This window comes from Aquarana catesbeiana, linkage group LG03 (genome assembly GCF_042186555.1).
Source record: "Aquarana catesbeiana isolate 2022-GZ linkage group LG03, ASM4218655v1, whole genome shotgun sequence".
In the NCBI taxonomy this organism is placed as follows: domain Eukaryota; kingdom Metazoa; phylum Chordata; class Amphibia; order Anura; family Ranidae; genus Aquarana; species Aquarana catesbeiana.
The window spans coordinates 75,504,912-75,519,207 of NC_133326.1; the positions used below are offsets into that span (position 1 = coordinate 75,504,912).

The window sequence follows — 14,296 nt, forward strand, 5'->3', positions numbered from 1 at the left end:
GCTCCTACAGCGCTGCAAAGAAGCTGCTTGCAGGACTTTTTGTGACGCCCTGCCAGCGCAGCGCCCATGTATGAAAGCACTCGGGATTTCACACTGGGATTGCAGCTGAGGCTTTTCACAGGCGCTATTTTTAGCGCTAAAGCACCTGAAAAACACCTTCAGTGTGAAAGGGGTCTCAGTGTGTGTACACGGCAGTCATTTGACTGCCCGGCATGCCTCTCTCCTCTCGCGTCTCTCCTGACGTCAGCAGGGAATTCTCAGCCCTGCCCGCCTCTCTTCTGATCTGATAGCTACAGTCAGCAGGCGGGACTGAGAATTCCCCACTGACGTCAGGAGAGAGAAGAGAGGCGGGCCGGGCAGTCACATGAGTGGCATGTACACACACTGAGAAATGCGGTATGAAGCTCCATATTTTTTAAAAAGCACATACAGCGGGGCTCCTAATGGATTGTAACGCGGGATTTATTAAGACAAAAGGTGTTTTGACAGCGCGCTCCGTGCTGACAGTTCCCTGGCTTCCCCGTTTGCACATTCCACTGTGTTAACTCCTAGTGTGCTGGAAGGTGCAAATGGGGAAGCCAGGGAACTGTCAGCACAGAGACAGTACAGGGAACTTCACAGGGCTGTTTGTCAGCTGTGGATGGTAATCCCTCCTGACCTCCCAGCAGCAGTGTGTGTGAAAGCCTGTACCCTGTAGTGCACTGGATTATTGCAATTTTTAAGGGGGTGAGATTATTTTTAATTCAAAGCGGAGTTCCAGTTAATTGTTTGTTTATTAAAAGTCAGCAGCTACAAAAAGTGTATCTTCTGACTTTTAATAGAAATACACTGTTCCATGGTCCAGCGAAGTGGCCGCCCAAACCCTCCCTTCTCTACCCCGCCTTTCCATGGTGCTGGCAATACTACTGTGGGCATCCGTCTGTGACAGCTTGCAGCTTCACAGCTGGGTGTGCATGTCTCATTGTGCTGTCCTGCATAGCTGGGCAATCTTCTGGAACCTGTGAAATGTCCCAGAAGATTGCTGGGAGGGAGGGGCCGCCTAGGATGCCGTAGAGGAAGTGGGAGCTGGGTACCTGTCAAAACTAGGTACCCCCCCCCCCCCCCCAAAAAAAATGACAATCCAGCTGTGGCATGTAAGGGGGTCAGGACTCCCTAAAGCGGAAGTCTCACATTTGGATGGAATTCCACTTTAATAAAACATGTTTATACAGAAAGCACTATGACATCCCCAACTCTGGGCTCCAGGAGGAGACCATCATCCCCCAAACACTGCTATGTGCACAGCATAGGGGATCAAATACCTCTGGTGTTCCTCACCTGCAGGACTCCGTGATAACCATCTTAGCATCCTCCCTTTGATTCTTCCATCCTTCAGTCCCCCCCGTCACCACCACCATTTTTATCTTTGAACTCTTCCATCCTTCTGATCCTATCCATGGATTCCTCCATCTCCATCCCCAGCCGCTTCCATCCTTCTGTTGCTATCCATGGATTCCTCCATCTCCATCCCCAGCCTCTTCCATCCTTCTGTTCCTATCCATGGATTCCTCCATCTCCATCCCCAGCCTCTTCCATCCTTCTGTTCCTATCCATGGATTCCTCCATCTCCATCCCCAGCCTCTTCCATCCTTCTGTTCCTACCTATCCATGGATTCCTCCGTCTCCATCCCCAGGCTCTTCCATCCTTCAGTTCCTATCTACAGACTCCTCTGGCCTTCCATGCTCTATCCATGGATTCCTCCATCCCCAGACTCTTCCATCCTTCCTTTCCTATTCATGGATTTTTCCATCCTTCAGTTCCTACCCCTCCCTCATATCCTGGACCCTTCCATGTCCTTGTCCCGCTATATGCAGGGAGTGTCTTTTTTAAAGCAGATACAATTTAAAAAATGGAGTCCTTCTAAATGTTTGATTTTTTTTTTTTTTTATGGAAACCATCGTCAGTAATCGCAATGCATCGCGGAATCGAATCGTATTAAATCATGAGACCAGTGAAGATGCGCACCACTAGTCTGGCTGCAGCCATTTTAACTGCTGGCAGCTGAAGCTGCTGCCTGTTCATTTCCTGGATTTACACAGAGACATATATAGAGACACACGCACGCACATATACAGACACACACCACTACTTGCCTGCACATTTCTCCTCTCTAGATGAATGCACATGGATCTCTGCAGTCTCTGGTTATCTTCGCCCTCATCCAGCCCCCTCCAGCTCTCCTATGACTTATCCCTCCTCCACTCGCTTGACCCCCCCCCCCAGCAAACTCTCACAAGAGTGGAAGAGAGCTGTGCATGATGTCATTAGCCTAGGCAAATTACCAGACAAGAAAGAGGAAGTGGGCTGTATAAGGTATTTGCTGGCAGAAAAAAATATATTTTACTATCCAAAAGTTAAAACAAGGGCAGAAGATTTAATAGATTAAAAAATTACTGAAGGTCCGCTGTAAGCCAGGCTGAGAGCAGAAGGCTACATATCAACCTTTTATCTTGGTCCAGGTCCATATTGTCTCAAGAAGGCATGGAGGAGACTTGACCACACAGACGCTACACAAACGTTTTACAGATGCAAACTGAGCCAGACAAAACCAACTTGTTATAAAAGGGCCTTCTGGGCATAATACGTTTATATCTGCATGCATGAGGCAGATGGCTTGTCTGATTCTTCTAAGTATAGAAAGCTTTGTAGCCTTGCATCCTTTAATATTCTGTTGGAACTGAATGAGGAGGTTTCAGTCTTTTATCCTTTGTCTGGTAGCCTGAATGTATTGTAGGATACATTTTACCACATCTAAAACTACAGGTTTCTTCTTTAAAGGTCCAATTGGTAGAAGAAAAGCCAGGAGGGTAAGAAGGACCCAGTATAGGGCTAGTACAGAGATAATTTAGTCTTATGCCGCATACACACGGGAGCTTGTTGTTGGAAATTCCGACCATGTGTAGGCTCCATCGGACATTTTCCGTCGGAATTTCCGACAAACAAAATTTGAGATCTGGATCTCAAATTTTCCGACAACAAAATCCGTCGTCGGAAATTCCGATGCACAAAATTCCACGCATGCTCGCAAACAAGCAGAAGAGCCGCACTGGCTATTAAACTTAATTTTTCTCGGCTAGTCGTACGTCACCGCGTTCTTGACGTTCGGAATTTCCGACAACATTTGTGTGACCGTGTGTGTGCAAGACAAGTTTGAGCCAACATCCATCGGAAAAAAAACATGGATTTTGTTGTCAGAATGTGCGATCGTGTGTATTCAGCATTAAAGTGATTGTGAAGGTTCGTTTTTTTCTGTTAAATAAATATAACAAACATGTTATTCTTACCAGCTCTGTGCAAAAGTTTTGCACAGAGCAGCCCCAATCCTCCTCTTCTGAGGTGCCCCACCGACGCCCTTGGCTCCTTCCCCTTATAGGGTGCCTCTATGGAAAGCCGCTTTGCATGGGTGCACCTGTACATGCCATGCCCCCCGTCACTGGATTTGATTGACAGCAGCAAGAGCCAAGGCCTCCCGCTGCTATCAATCTGTCCAATGAGAACAGAGACAGCAGCTGGAGGTGCTGGGATCGTGCACATCGCTGGATCAGATGGGCTCAGGTAAGAAAAAGGGGGACTCTGGGGCAGCTGCAGCAAAGAAGGTTTTTCACCTTAATGCATAGAATACATTAAGGTGAAAAACTGAGACTTTACAATCACTTTAAGCTCTTGCAGGAAAGGGTATATCTCCTACATATTTAGCTGTCAATATTGCATGATGGCAAGCAGTTAATAGGAATCTGACCCAAAGGGGAACTTTCTGAATAGTAAGGCCTATATTAGTATAGATAATATAGTAAACAATCAGGATAGATAGATAGAAAAATGGGTGAAGCTGCACTGATAAATTGGTTTAAATAAGATTGATTCACTGGTTTATTGTCAAAGATCTGGGCATTCCATGTTACTTGGTCCATGTCTTTATCACGACTATAGATAAATACACTCATTCACAGTCCTCTGTGAATGGAAAACAACAAGGTCCGGCAGCTTTTGCGGCTTGTAGTTTTCAATGAACTACCACGGCGCTGCCTTCCTGTCAGAATGTAGCAGCTTCCTCGTACAAGGTACGAGGAAGCCGATACACTGACAGATCTGCAGGAGACCTGCATGACATCAGCGATCTGCTGATCACTGGTGCAACGCTTTACAGGCTCCCAAACAAAAAATACAGTAATAAATGCTCATATTTTTACCTGCAAAAAAATGTTGCATTTATAATTTTTTTGTCAAAAGGTGCACTTATCTTTTAATATATTACACTGTAATATGAAAGGCAGGTAAATATGACATCTAATTTCTTAAGCAACAGCTGAATGCAAATAAACAAACCTTCATTAAAATATATAGTACCTTTACCAAACAATCAACAGCAAGTGAAAAAAATGGTACTTTGGAATTTAGATTATATAGTATACTAAACATGTCATATGCAGATCAAAGATCGAACCTTTGAGTTACATTATTAATGAAGTAGTAAATACATTGTATTTACACAGTGACACCTGTAGACCATTTTAAATGAGTGGCTGCATTTAACAGCTATTGCTGCTATGTAACACATAGGAATTTCTGGCGGTTATTTCAACACTTGCTACAAAAAAAAAAAAAAAAAAGGAAGAGGAAAAGAAAAAAAACTTTCCCCTGCAAGTTAAGGACATAATGCGCAGCATATACTACCACATTATGAAAGACTTCCCTTAAAACAAAGCCCTCCAGCGGCGCACTGTCAGGGCTTCCATCTCTACCTGGTTTGCGGGCTCCGGGTGCTTGACTGGCTGAGCTGTGATGATGTCACTCCCGCCACGACCACAGCACAGTGCTCTGAAGGGATAGCGTACTCAGTTTGCTGTCCCTTGAAAGAGCAGTGCGCATGCGCTGGTGATATCACTGGCTGCAGAAATAGTGAATATCTCCTAAATGGTGCACATTTAGGAGATGTTCCTTTTACCTTTCGGTAAGCTTTATTATAAGCTTACCTGTTGATACAAGTCACCAAGTGGTGTTTACATCTGTTTTAATTGCCGGTAATAGTGGCAGAGGGGAAGAGTTGCATGTAAGAAATATGATCTTGAAACTTTTTTGATTATTTTAAGGCTGTATTGCCTAGTTCAAAATCCTCAAGTGGAAAAAATAACAAGCATACATGCTGGGGTTTATTTAAAGGAAAAAAAAAGTAAATGTAAAATGACCAGAGATTCATTATACAATTCCTACTGCAGATCTTGTTTAAAAAGGTTGAAAAAGAAAACCAGGTCCTGACTTATACTATACTGTTTCTTTGGATTCCTATTGTTATCTAAAGGTTTACACTGACCGGCATATGCCACTTGGGTTAGTAATCCCAAAATACAAAACTAGTGCTTTACAAAAATTTTAGTAACAAATGACTATGAAACAGACTGCTAATACCCACATGACAAAAAAAAAAGGTAAACGTCTCAATAAAACATTCAGACCAACATTACCTGATAAAATCTAGCAGCACAAATTCTATAGAAAAGTTAATTAGAGAAGGCACCTCTGAATCTAACTGGTAAGTGACACAGCCCGTGACCGTCACATTATTACACGGTTTCATCAGCTGCACACATTCCCAGCAGTGCTGAACCCCAGCTCCTTCCAGGTGAGAGAGCTGACAACAAAGACTCTTGGAAACCTAAAAACACAAAGAAAAGAATGCAGCCATCATTATATTAACCATGGATTCCAAAGTGCCCTTTGTATGCAATCATCCTTACATACAAGTCATTTCTTTCTTTGCAGTCTATAAGAATTTAATGAAACTTACAGCACTGATAACCAAATCAACAGGTTACCCAGCTGCATACAAAAAGATTTTCAAAGTAGCAGAACAAATTGGTACAAACGAGACATTAATGGCTAACTCCAACTTTAGCAACAGGTTACATTCATCATTAGGGTGTAACATGAAACATGTAGCTACGCATCTGGCCCCCATGACAGCGTGCGGGGTACCTCTCCCTTACAGCCACTGTCATCTTTAAAATCATCATATCTTGCCACCTACTCCAATAAAGGGGCATTTTGCAAATTTGATAAAGTGGATGGTGGATGGCTCTCCTCCACTTCTACCATCTCAGATTGAGGAAAGCATGTTAAGCCATTCCTGGAAAAGCAATTGTATAGTTTTCCTACTTGCTTTTGTGTTCCTGTGCATTAGGATGCTGGGTTGCTAACGGGGTCTGATGAATGGTATTCTCAACCACTTGTGTACGGATAGTTTGGAGAGGGTGAGGTACACAATGAGGTCTTATCCTTGAGGTATTGCTCTGAGTGAAGATTGCACTTTACTGATCACGGGTCTATCTCCTAATGTGCTGTATATTCTTGCCATACAGCAGGTATTGTTTATTTTTTTTAATAGAAAAGGTTGTCATTTTATTTTTGCCTTTTTTTCTGTTATTTAGTACGGTTACTTTGAGTATAATGTTGAAGCACAGCTGTGTGGGGATCTACCCCCTTAGCCACATCATTCATTTACAGATATCTGTGACTGAATAAAAAAAACAAATCCCAGCTGTAACCGCGTCAGAAGGACTTGTAGTTCTCAACGGAATTTGAATGCGCTAATCGTCTTACTCATAGTCTATTGACACTTCCTCTAGCTTTCTTAACTGAAAGCCAAATGCAGAGATACAGGCAGAGAGCTGGAGGAAGAGTTTGCAGGGGCCTGACATTGCACAAGCGATGCACTGATCATGGGTGCAATGCTTTTCAGTTTCCTTTGGAAAAATAAATAAATGCTCATATTTTTTTCTCCAAAAATATGTGCATTTATTTTTTGTCTTAAAAGGTGAACTTAGCATTGAGCCTCGTTCACACCAGTGCGACTTATCATGGGATTTGACAGTTCCAAGTTGCATGAAAAGTCACAGCTTATTGCCAGCAATGGAACTGTTTGTGTCACAGCGATTATGAGAAAGGTTCCTGCACTACTTTTTACTAATATCATTGTGACTTGCATAGACTTTTGTTAAATTAAGTCACAAGCCACAATGCAATTGGCAGTGCAAATAGCACTGATGTGTGTCTTTGAAATCGAGCTTAAGTAGCGCAATTTCAAAGCCACACCGACGTGAATGGGGGCTGAAAGGTTAACACTATCTTAGACCCTAAGTGATGCCCCCTCCCCACCACACAAACATACACACACTACAGTATAAAGAAATACAATGTTCTATTTCTATTTAATCGCCAAAATTCCTCATTTGTCCCCAATTCCTGCCAAAAATGCCTATTTTCAGATAGGATTCCCAAAATATGGCATAAGAACCATACTGTCATGAAACTGTATTCTCAACAACTGACTTACAGTAACACTCTCAGAGTCTTCCATCTTCACAGTAATACATTTTATTGTTGAAGAATCCTGATTGACAAATACCAAAGCCAACAAGACGCTGTCATCCTTCCATACTTTACTGGAGTAGATGCTCAGAGTTCTATTGCTTGTGAGCTCAGCGAGCTCTGTGTGAGTATACTGGCTGAGTTCAGGAAGCATGGATGGCACATAACGAGTTCTAGAGGCGATGTGTGTGAGCAAGGATGGTTCATTTACTTGTATGATGTCCAGGTTAGCGTTTCCAAACAAAGATAAAACCTTTGAATCAACAGTATGCTCTTCAATAGTGCCAGGCCCTTCTGTAGTCAGTCTTGAGTGGGCATCATTTGGTAAAGTCTGCATTACATGATTGTGATCCACAAATGTGGACAAGGATGCTTTATCTGTAATTTTATTTCCCATCTTTGATTTTCGCTTAAACTTGTGTGTTGATTGGTCCGTTTTTCCCATCTTTAAAATACAATATATACATACAATCAGTTTAAGCCACAGTATACATTTCAGAAAAAAAAAAAAAAGAACCGTGATAAGCACATAAACATTCGCCACATTAAAAACAACGCCTTTATTGAATGCTTCAGGATAAAATACTCAAACCGCTGACATATCAGACAGGAGCGTTGGTATTCATAGAATAGCTATGTGTTGGCTGTTTTATAATGGCTTTTTTCCTAGAGATTCTGATAAAGGTTGAATTTTATTGTGGAGGATGATGATGTTCTGATGATAGTACTGTGAATACTGCAGGACGTGGATCCTGCACTCGGATGTGAATACAATATGAATTAGAGATGTAGTGAGAGAGCTGCCTATAAGTTTCATTCATTGGATTACTAGAAATAAGCCATGCAATCTGAAGAAAACTCCTACAGCTCCTATCTCCATTTCGGCAAACAGTAGAACCAAGTTACAACCTCACAGTGCACTTTTTTTTTTTTTAATAATAATAAAAGCATAGAAGGGCAAAACACATACCAATCAAGAATCCAAAACATAGCATTAAGAACAGGTTAAGCGATTGTAAAGTCTCGGGTTTTTTTTTTTATAAAAATAACAAACATGTTATTTCTCTTCCCAGGTCCCTCCCTCCTGTTGAGTGCCCCCACGGCAAGCAGCTTGCTATGGGGCACTTGAGTAGAGTTACAGCTCCCTGTCTCGATTCAGACACAGAGCTGCGGTTCGGCCCTGCCCCCCCCTCTCTCTCCTGATTGGCTAACTGACTTTGATTGACAGCAGTGGGAGCCAATGGCGCTGCTTCTGTGTCTCAGCCAATCAGGAGGGAAAGTCCCGGATGGCCGAAACACTCATGGACATCGATGGGGACAGAGGTGGGGCTCAGGTAAGTATTTAGGGGGGAGCTGCACACAGAAGGCTTTTTATCTTAATATACAGAATGCATTAAGATAAAAAAAATAATTAAATAAAAAAAATAAACTTCTCACTTTACAGCCCCTTTAATGATTAAGAGAAAAAAGTTAGTTCTATCAACAATATACATTGTGTCATCAGATCAATTTTTCGTATTTATGTTTCTAATGCAGGTTAGGAAAGCAGAAAAGAAGAAGCTGACTGACTGTTATAGCAGGGGTCTCCAACGCCCGGGCCGCAGCCTGTTTACAGGCGGGCCGTGAAGTCTGCACAATCTGAGGTGTGGCGGGCGAGCAGAGAGATCACCGCCAACACCGCACTTCCGCTCACACAGCCCGGCCGGTATACTGTTGAAGGTGAAGCGGGGGAGCAGAGAGATGACATCTCTCACCGCCCGCCCCACCACTGTTCTCTTTCATGCGGAACCCACCACTTCACTGCACTGCCTATGTGCTTAGTGACAATTTGCGTCTAGGAGGCAGGAGACAGTGGCATGTGGCTGTGGAAATCTGCATCTGGTGGCATGTGGCAAGTGACTGTGGAAATCTGCATCTGGTGGCATGTGGCAAGTGACTGTGGCAATCTGCATCTGGTGGCATGTGGAAATCTGCATCTGGTGGCATGTGACTGTGGCAATCTGCATCTGGTGGCATGTGCATGTGGCAATCTGCATCGGGTGGCATGTGCATGTGGCAATCTGCATCGGGTGGCATGTGCATGTGGCAATCTGCATCGGGTGGCATGTGGCAATCTGCATCGGGTGGCATGTGGCAATCTGCATCGGGTGGCATGTGGCAATCTGCATCGGTGGCATGTGGCAATCTGCATCGGTGGCATGTGGCAATCTGCATGGGTGGCATGTGGCAATCTGCATCGGGTGGCATGTGGCAATCTGCATCGGGTGGCAGGCGATGCGGAAAGTGGCCATCTGGTGATAGGCACCGTGGCAAGCTGCATCTGGTGGCAAGTGACAAGCTGCATCTGGTGGCAGATTCTGCATTATGGTGAGTTGAACTATTTAATTTTATATTACAAAATATTTTTATTAACAATGCGCTTCAATCATCCTGACACCATATTAACCATGGTGTTGTGATGATTGAAGTAACCGCATCATCACTCAGACCGCCCCTCGGGCCTTGGCACAATTTTCATCCACAATGCCGGTCCCTGGTGCCAAAAAAGGTTGGGGACCACTGTGTTATAGGACAGACAATGAAGCAACAGTACCTGAGGGAGTCTTTTCAATGGATTGTCAACATATCAGTGATTCTCTCATGTTAAATACAATCTATGCTTTGAAAAACAAGTTCACTATAATGCAGCACTCGAATGACACATAACCGTACCTTCCTTTAGCTTTTTCTGATGCAGCTTAAAGCGCTCGTTACCCCAACATTTCATATTCCTGATATGTGCCTGCTGTACCGTGTACTTGTATGAGAAAGTATCCTGTTCTCTTTGTATTTCTTCCTTTATGTGAAATCCCTGGTGTTCCTGCCAGTCCCTCTGCTTCCATTAAAAGCTGACCACACTAAGCAGGATAGCACACCATGCTCAGTTCTCTAGATTTGCTGGGAACTCAGTGTACTCTCCCCCAATGATCAAACTTGTCCTGACACCCCCCTGTTGCACTTATCTAAAACAGAGAAAAAACAAAAAAGGTGTTGATAATGTTTTTCTTTATCTATACAAAAGTGTTTTGCCTTTCATTTCTAGGTGATCATTTAAAATCACTTTAAGTTGGCCATAGATGGACTGAATTTCTGCTGAACCAGCCGAATTTCGAGCCATGTATGGCTGTTCCCGCTCGACAGAAGTCAATGTAACAATCAACTTCAGCCACCAATCAGTGTAGTTTGACAGCAGAGACCCACTGGTGAGGATTCCTCTATCCACCCTGCTTATGTGGATAGGAGAATCCATTTTTTTTCGTTAATCAACTTGCTGGTCGATCAAAAAAAAAAAGTAAATCAATGGCCAGCCTTAGTTTAGCAGCTTGGGGTATAGGAAAGCCCAGTGTAAGCTATGAAACACAGAAGTTATAGCATATATAGGGTTATGACACCTCATGTGTCAGGGCTGATTGGCCCAGAATGGTCACATTGAGTCACATGCTCCTCCATACGCAGAAGTCCCTGAAACTTAAAGGAGCACACAGGGTAGTAAAGAAAGAGCAATTCTATGCTGCCAGGGGGATTAAAGCAACTCAGTTACTTTAAAAGATGACCTGTTAATTTGTATGCCCAAGAATAGATAAACCACACATCTGCTTTACCAGCCATTTAGGAAAAAAAAAAAAAAAAAGAAGAACAAAAGAATGAACACTTACCAAGCTGACAGAACTGGATCCAAGACCAACAAACAATGAGGAAGCCAGCTGTTTCTTTTCTCGTTCGTCCTCTGAAATAAGTTCCAAGGATTGTTCCCCAGACATCCCAGGATGCTCTTCATCCTCACCCAATGATATACCGCTTTCCAGTGGAGGAGAGATAGACCCTGGTTTAGTAGGTTTACTTTCCTTTTTCAACAGGTAACCTTCTTTTCCCCAGACTTTCTTTACACCATCCATCTTCAGGCGATTTTCCCTAATCACAAACAAAATTCATTAATCCAACAAAAAGACCTTCTAAAGCAGCCCATGCTCTTTACCACAGCAGACTATCATTTATTGGTTTAGTAAACTACGATTTGTTTTTATTGTTAATAAATATGTTATTATAAAAATGGTACACATTTTCAGGGTTGCCTAGCCGGGCCATGCAAACTTAAACAATATATTCATAATCAGTAAAATGTGTATTCAAAGGGTTAGTTCACTTTTTAAAAATAAATATAATGAAAAGCTGGTGTAGTGGTCCAGGAATTTGAAATCCCCACTCTTCTCCCTCTTCTTTTTGGAAAGGATCAGAGCGATTCCATGTGACAGTGCTGACCAATCAGAATTGCTCCGATCTGTCCCAGATAGCTCTGCAGAAACAAGAAGGAGAAGAGTGGGGATTTCAAATCCCTAGACTGCTACACCAGCTGCTGAGAACTGACGGATCATCACACACACAAAGGTAAGTACAGCCGGGACCAGGGAGTGGGGAGGGTATACTGTATTAGCTCACCTTTTTAATTTTTTGCTGAAAAGGTGAACTTACACTTTACAGAAACTTTTGCGGCGTACACATGATCGGACTTTAAGGCATACTTGGTCCGGCGTACCGGATTTCGTCGGACAATTCGATCGTGTGTGGGCTCCAGCGAACTTTGTTTTATCAAAAGTTTGACGGACTTAGATTTGAAACATGTTTCAAATCTATCCGACGGACTCGAGTCCGGTCGAAAAGTCCGCTCGTCCGTATGCTAGACCGACGGACAAAAACCGATGCTAGGGCAGCTATTGGCTACTGGCTATGAACGTCCTTGTTTTAGTCCGGTCGTACGTCATCACGTACTAATCCATCGGACTTTGGTTGATCGTATGTAGGCAAGTCCGTTTATTCGGAATGTCCGTCGTAAAGTCAGTTGAGAAGTCCGCCGGGCAAAGTATGCCGTAAAGTCCGGTCGTGTGTACGCGGCATTTGTGTCTACATTTACACCCTCTGCCCTTGATGGGCCTGTTCACTCCTATAAACCCCCGCTAATTTCCCAGAGGTTAACTGCATATTTAGAGAACATTAAAAACTGGACCACAAGCTCAAAAAGTACTTTGCTGTACTGCTGTGAAATCATCAACAATTAAAAAAAATATTAACTGAAGTGATAAATAAATAGGGAAAGGGTGTAGGTAAGATATTCATTTTTGGGGTTCCAAAATAAATAAACTAAATAAAACATTACACCCAGAAAAAACAACATTTTGATTGGAGCAAGCTACACATAAAAAAAAAAAAAAAAAAAAAAAAAGTGCATGGCTAGAATATAATAGGCATTTTTTGTGTTACAGCACAGCAAATTAATTCAGTTAGACCCTCCCATCCCTCTTGTATTGCATCGTCTTGTTGCTGTATCGTCTCCCGTTATATTGTAAAGCATTGCGCAAACAGTTGGCGCTATATAAATCCTGTATAATAAAAATAATGTATCCCACCTCTAAACTTCCCAATATAGTACATTGGTACTGTAAGCCCCATACTCCTCCGAATTGCATGATTATTTTTCCTTGCGGGGTCCTTGTACAGCTGGATTGTCCCCCGGAAACATTCTATGCAGTTTACTTTTTGCTGTAATACTTGTTCTAGAAAAGATTCAACATAGCGATTCTAACAAAGCCATAGATAAAGATCCGATATTTATAATGGAAAACTGCTTTAAGCAGGACAAGTTTGCTTACACCAATGAACAATTGTGATAATATGTACACAAAGTCATGAAAAGGATTGAGCTCAGCGATATTCATGCTTTGGGTTTTCTGTAAAAGAAATTATAGATGAAAAAAACAGAAACAGTGGCTGGGGTGCCTGTTAAAAACGTATCTCCTCACCACGACCAATCAGAATCACTGCAATGTTCTTTTGAAGGTATGCCTGCCCCTGCTATCGCTGGGATCTGGTGAGGCCAGGGGTGTTTCTGCATCAGAAAGTTCCCTTGCAACAACATTTCTAATCTAAGTCAGCCCAGAAACTTGGAAAACTCTTTGTTACCTGCACATGCACACATGTAAGTATCCCCCATCACCACAAACAATATGCTGGCGTCCAGCACTTATGAGGTGGGTACAACATTACTTACCAACGCTATAAAGCAGCAATAGGTATCTTCTTTTTTAGAAAATCTTTGACTACCCCACCCTGTGCTCTATACCAAGTGTAAATGTTATTTAGCATTAAAAAAGAAAAACATTTCCTTGCGTGGTTTGGCCTAAAGTAAAACTGCCTTAAACTTGAGCATTTCAAACTATGCGTATGATGGCGAAAAGCATAAAAGTAGAGGTTACTTTCAGTGAAAACTAAAAGGAAAAGTAACAGGATCAGCAGATCCAAATGTATAAGTAGCTGAAGTTAATGCAAGTCTCAACTTTTCCTGTTGACTCCCACCTTCAGAATCTTCCGAATAGTAACTTAGTCCACATTAAGGGACCGATAGAGAGCGTAAAGAAGGGAGGGGCAAGAGCAAACTCAAAATGTAGAGAATATGTTGTGCTGAATGTACAACTTTAGCTACCTATATCTCCGAATACGATCAGTCAGAGCTCAGACTGGAAGGGGGAGAAGAAGCACAAGGGGTCAACCAGTTTTACTGCAGTGCTCATCTGCTAACAAGGAACATACTGACAGAAGAAGAGCAGAGTAAAAGAGAGATGAGCTCATCATCATCACTTACTGTAGAATTCCAGGATATACCCAGCTAGTCTTAAAAATGTTCCATCTCCTCTCCTAACACCTACTCTGACTAACCTGTATAAGAAAGATCTGTATACTTTCCTTATTTCTGCTCCAGTCCAGTCTTGTGATCTCCCGTGTGTCAGCCAGTGTCCGGGGCAAGGGAAAGTTGAGAGCGCTCAACAACGTTTGGAAATGCCTGGGAGTGGCAAATGTAAA

At 42.7% G+C, this 14,296-nt stretch overlaps 1 protein-coding gene across 2 annotated transcripts in view; it reads right to left on the bottom strand.

The window, feature by feature from the left end:
* AP4E1 (adaptor related protein complex 4 subunit epsilon 1) overlaps positions 1-14,296 on the bottom strand; it is a 147,644-nt gene that overhangs the window by 16,448 nt on the left and 116,900 nt on the right. Inside the window, exons 17-19 of one of the 2 annotated variants that reach the window (XM_073618706.1) lie at positions 11,101-11,356; positions 7,371-7,850; positions 5,503-5,693 (exon numbers count right to left, since the gene is read on the bottom strand). In XM_073618706.1, coding sequence (XP_073474807.1) covers positions 5,503-5,693; positions 7,371-7,850; positions 11,101-11,356 — 927 coding nt within the window. The remainder of the gene's footprint in view (positions 1-5,502; positions 5,694-7,370; positions 7,851-11,100; positions 11,357-14,296) is intronic. The other variant, XM_073618707.1, reaches the window with a different exon arrangement.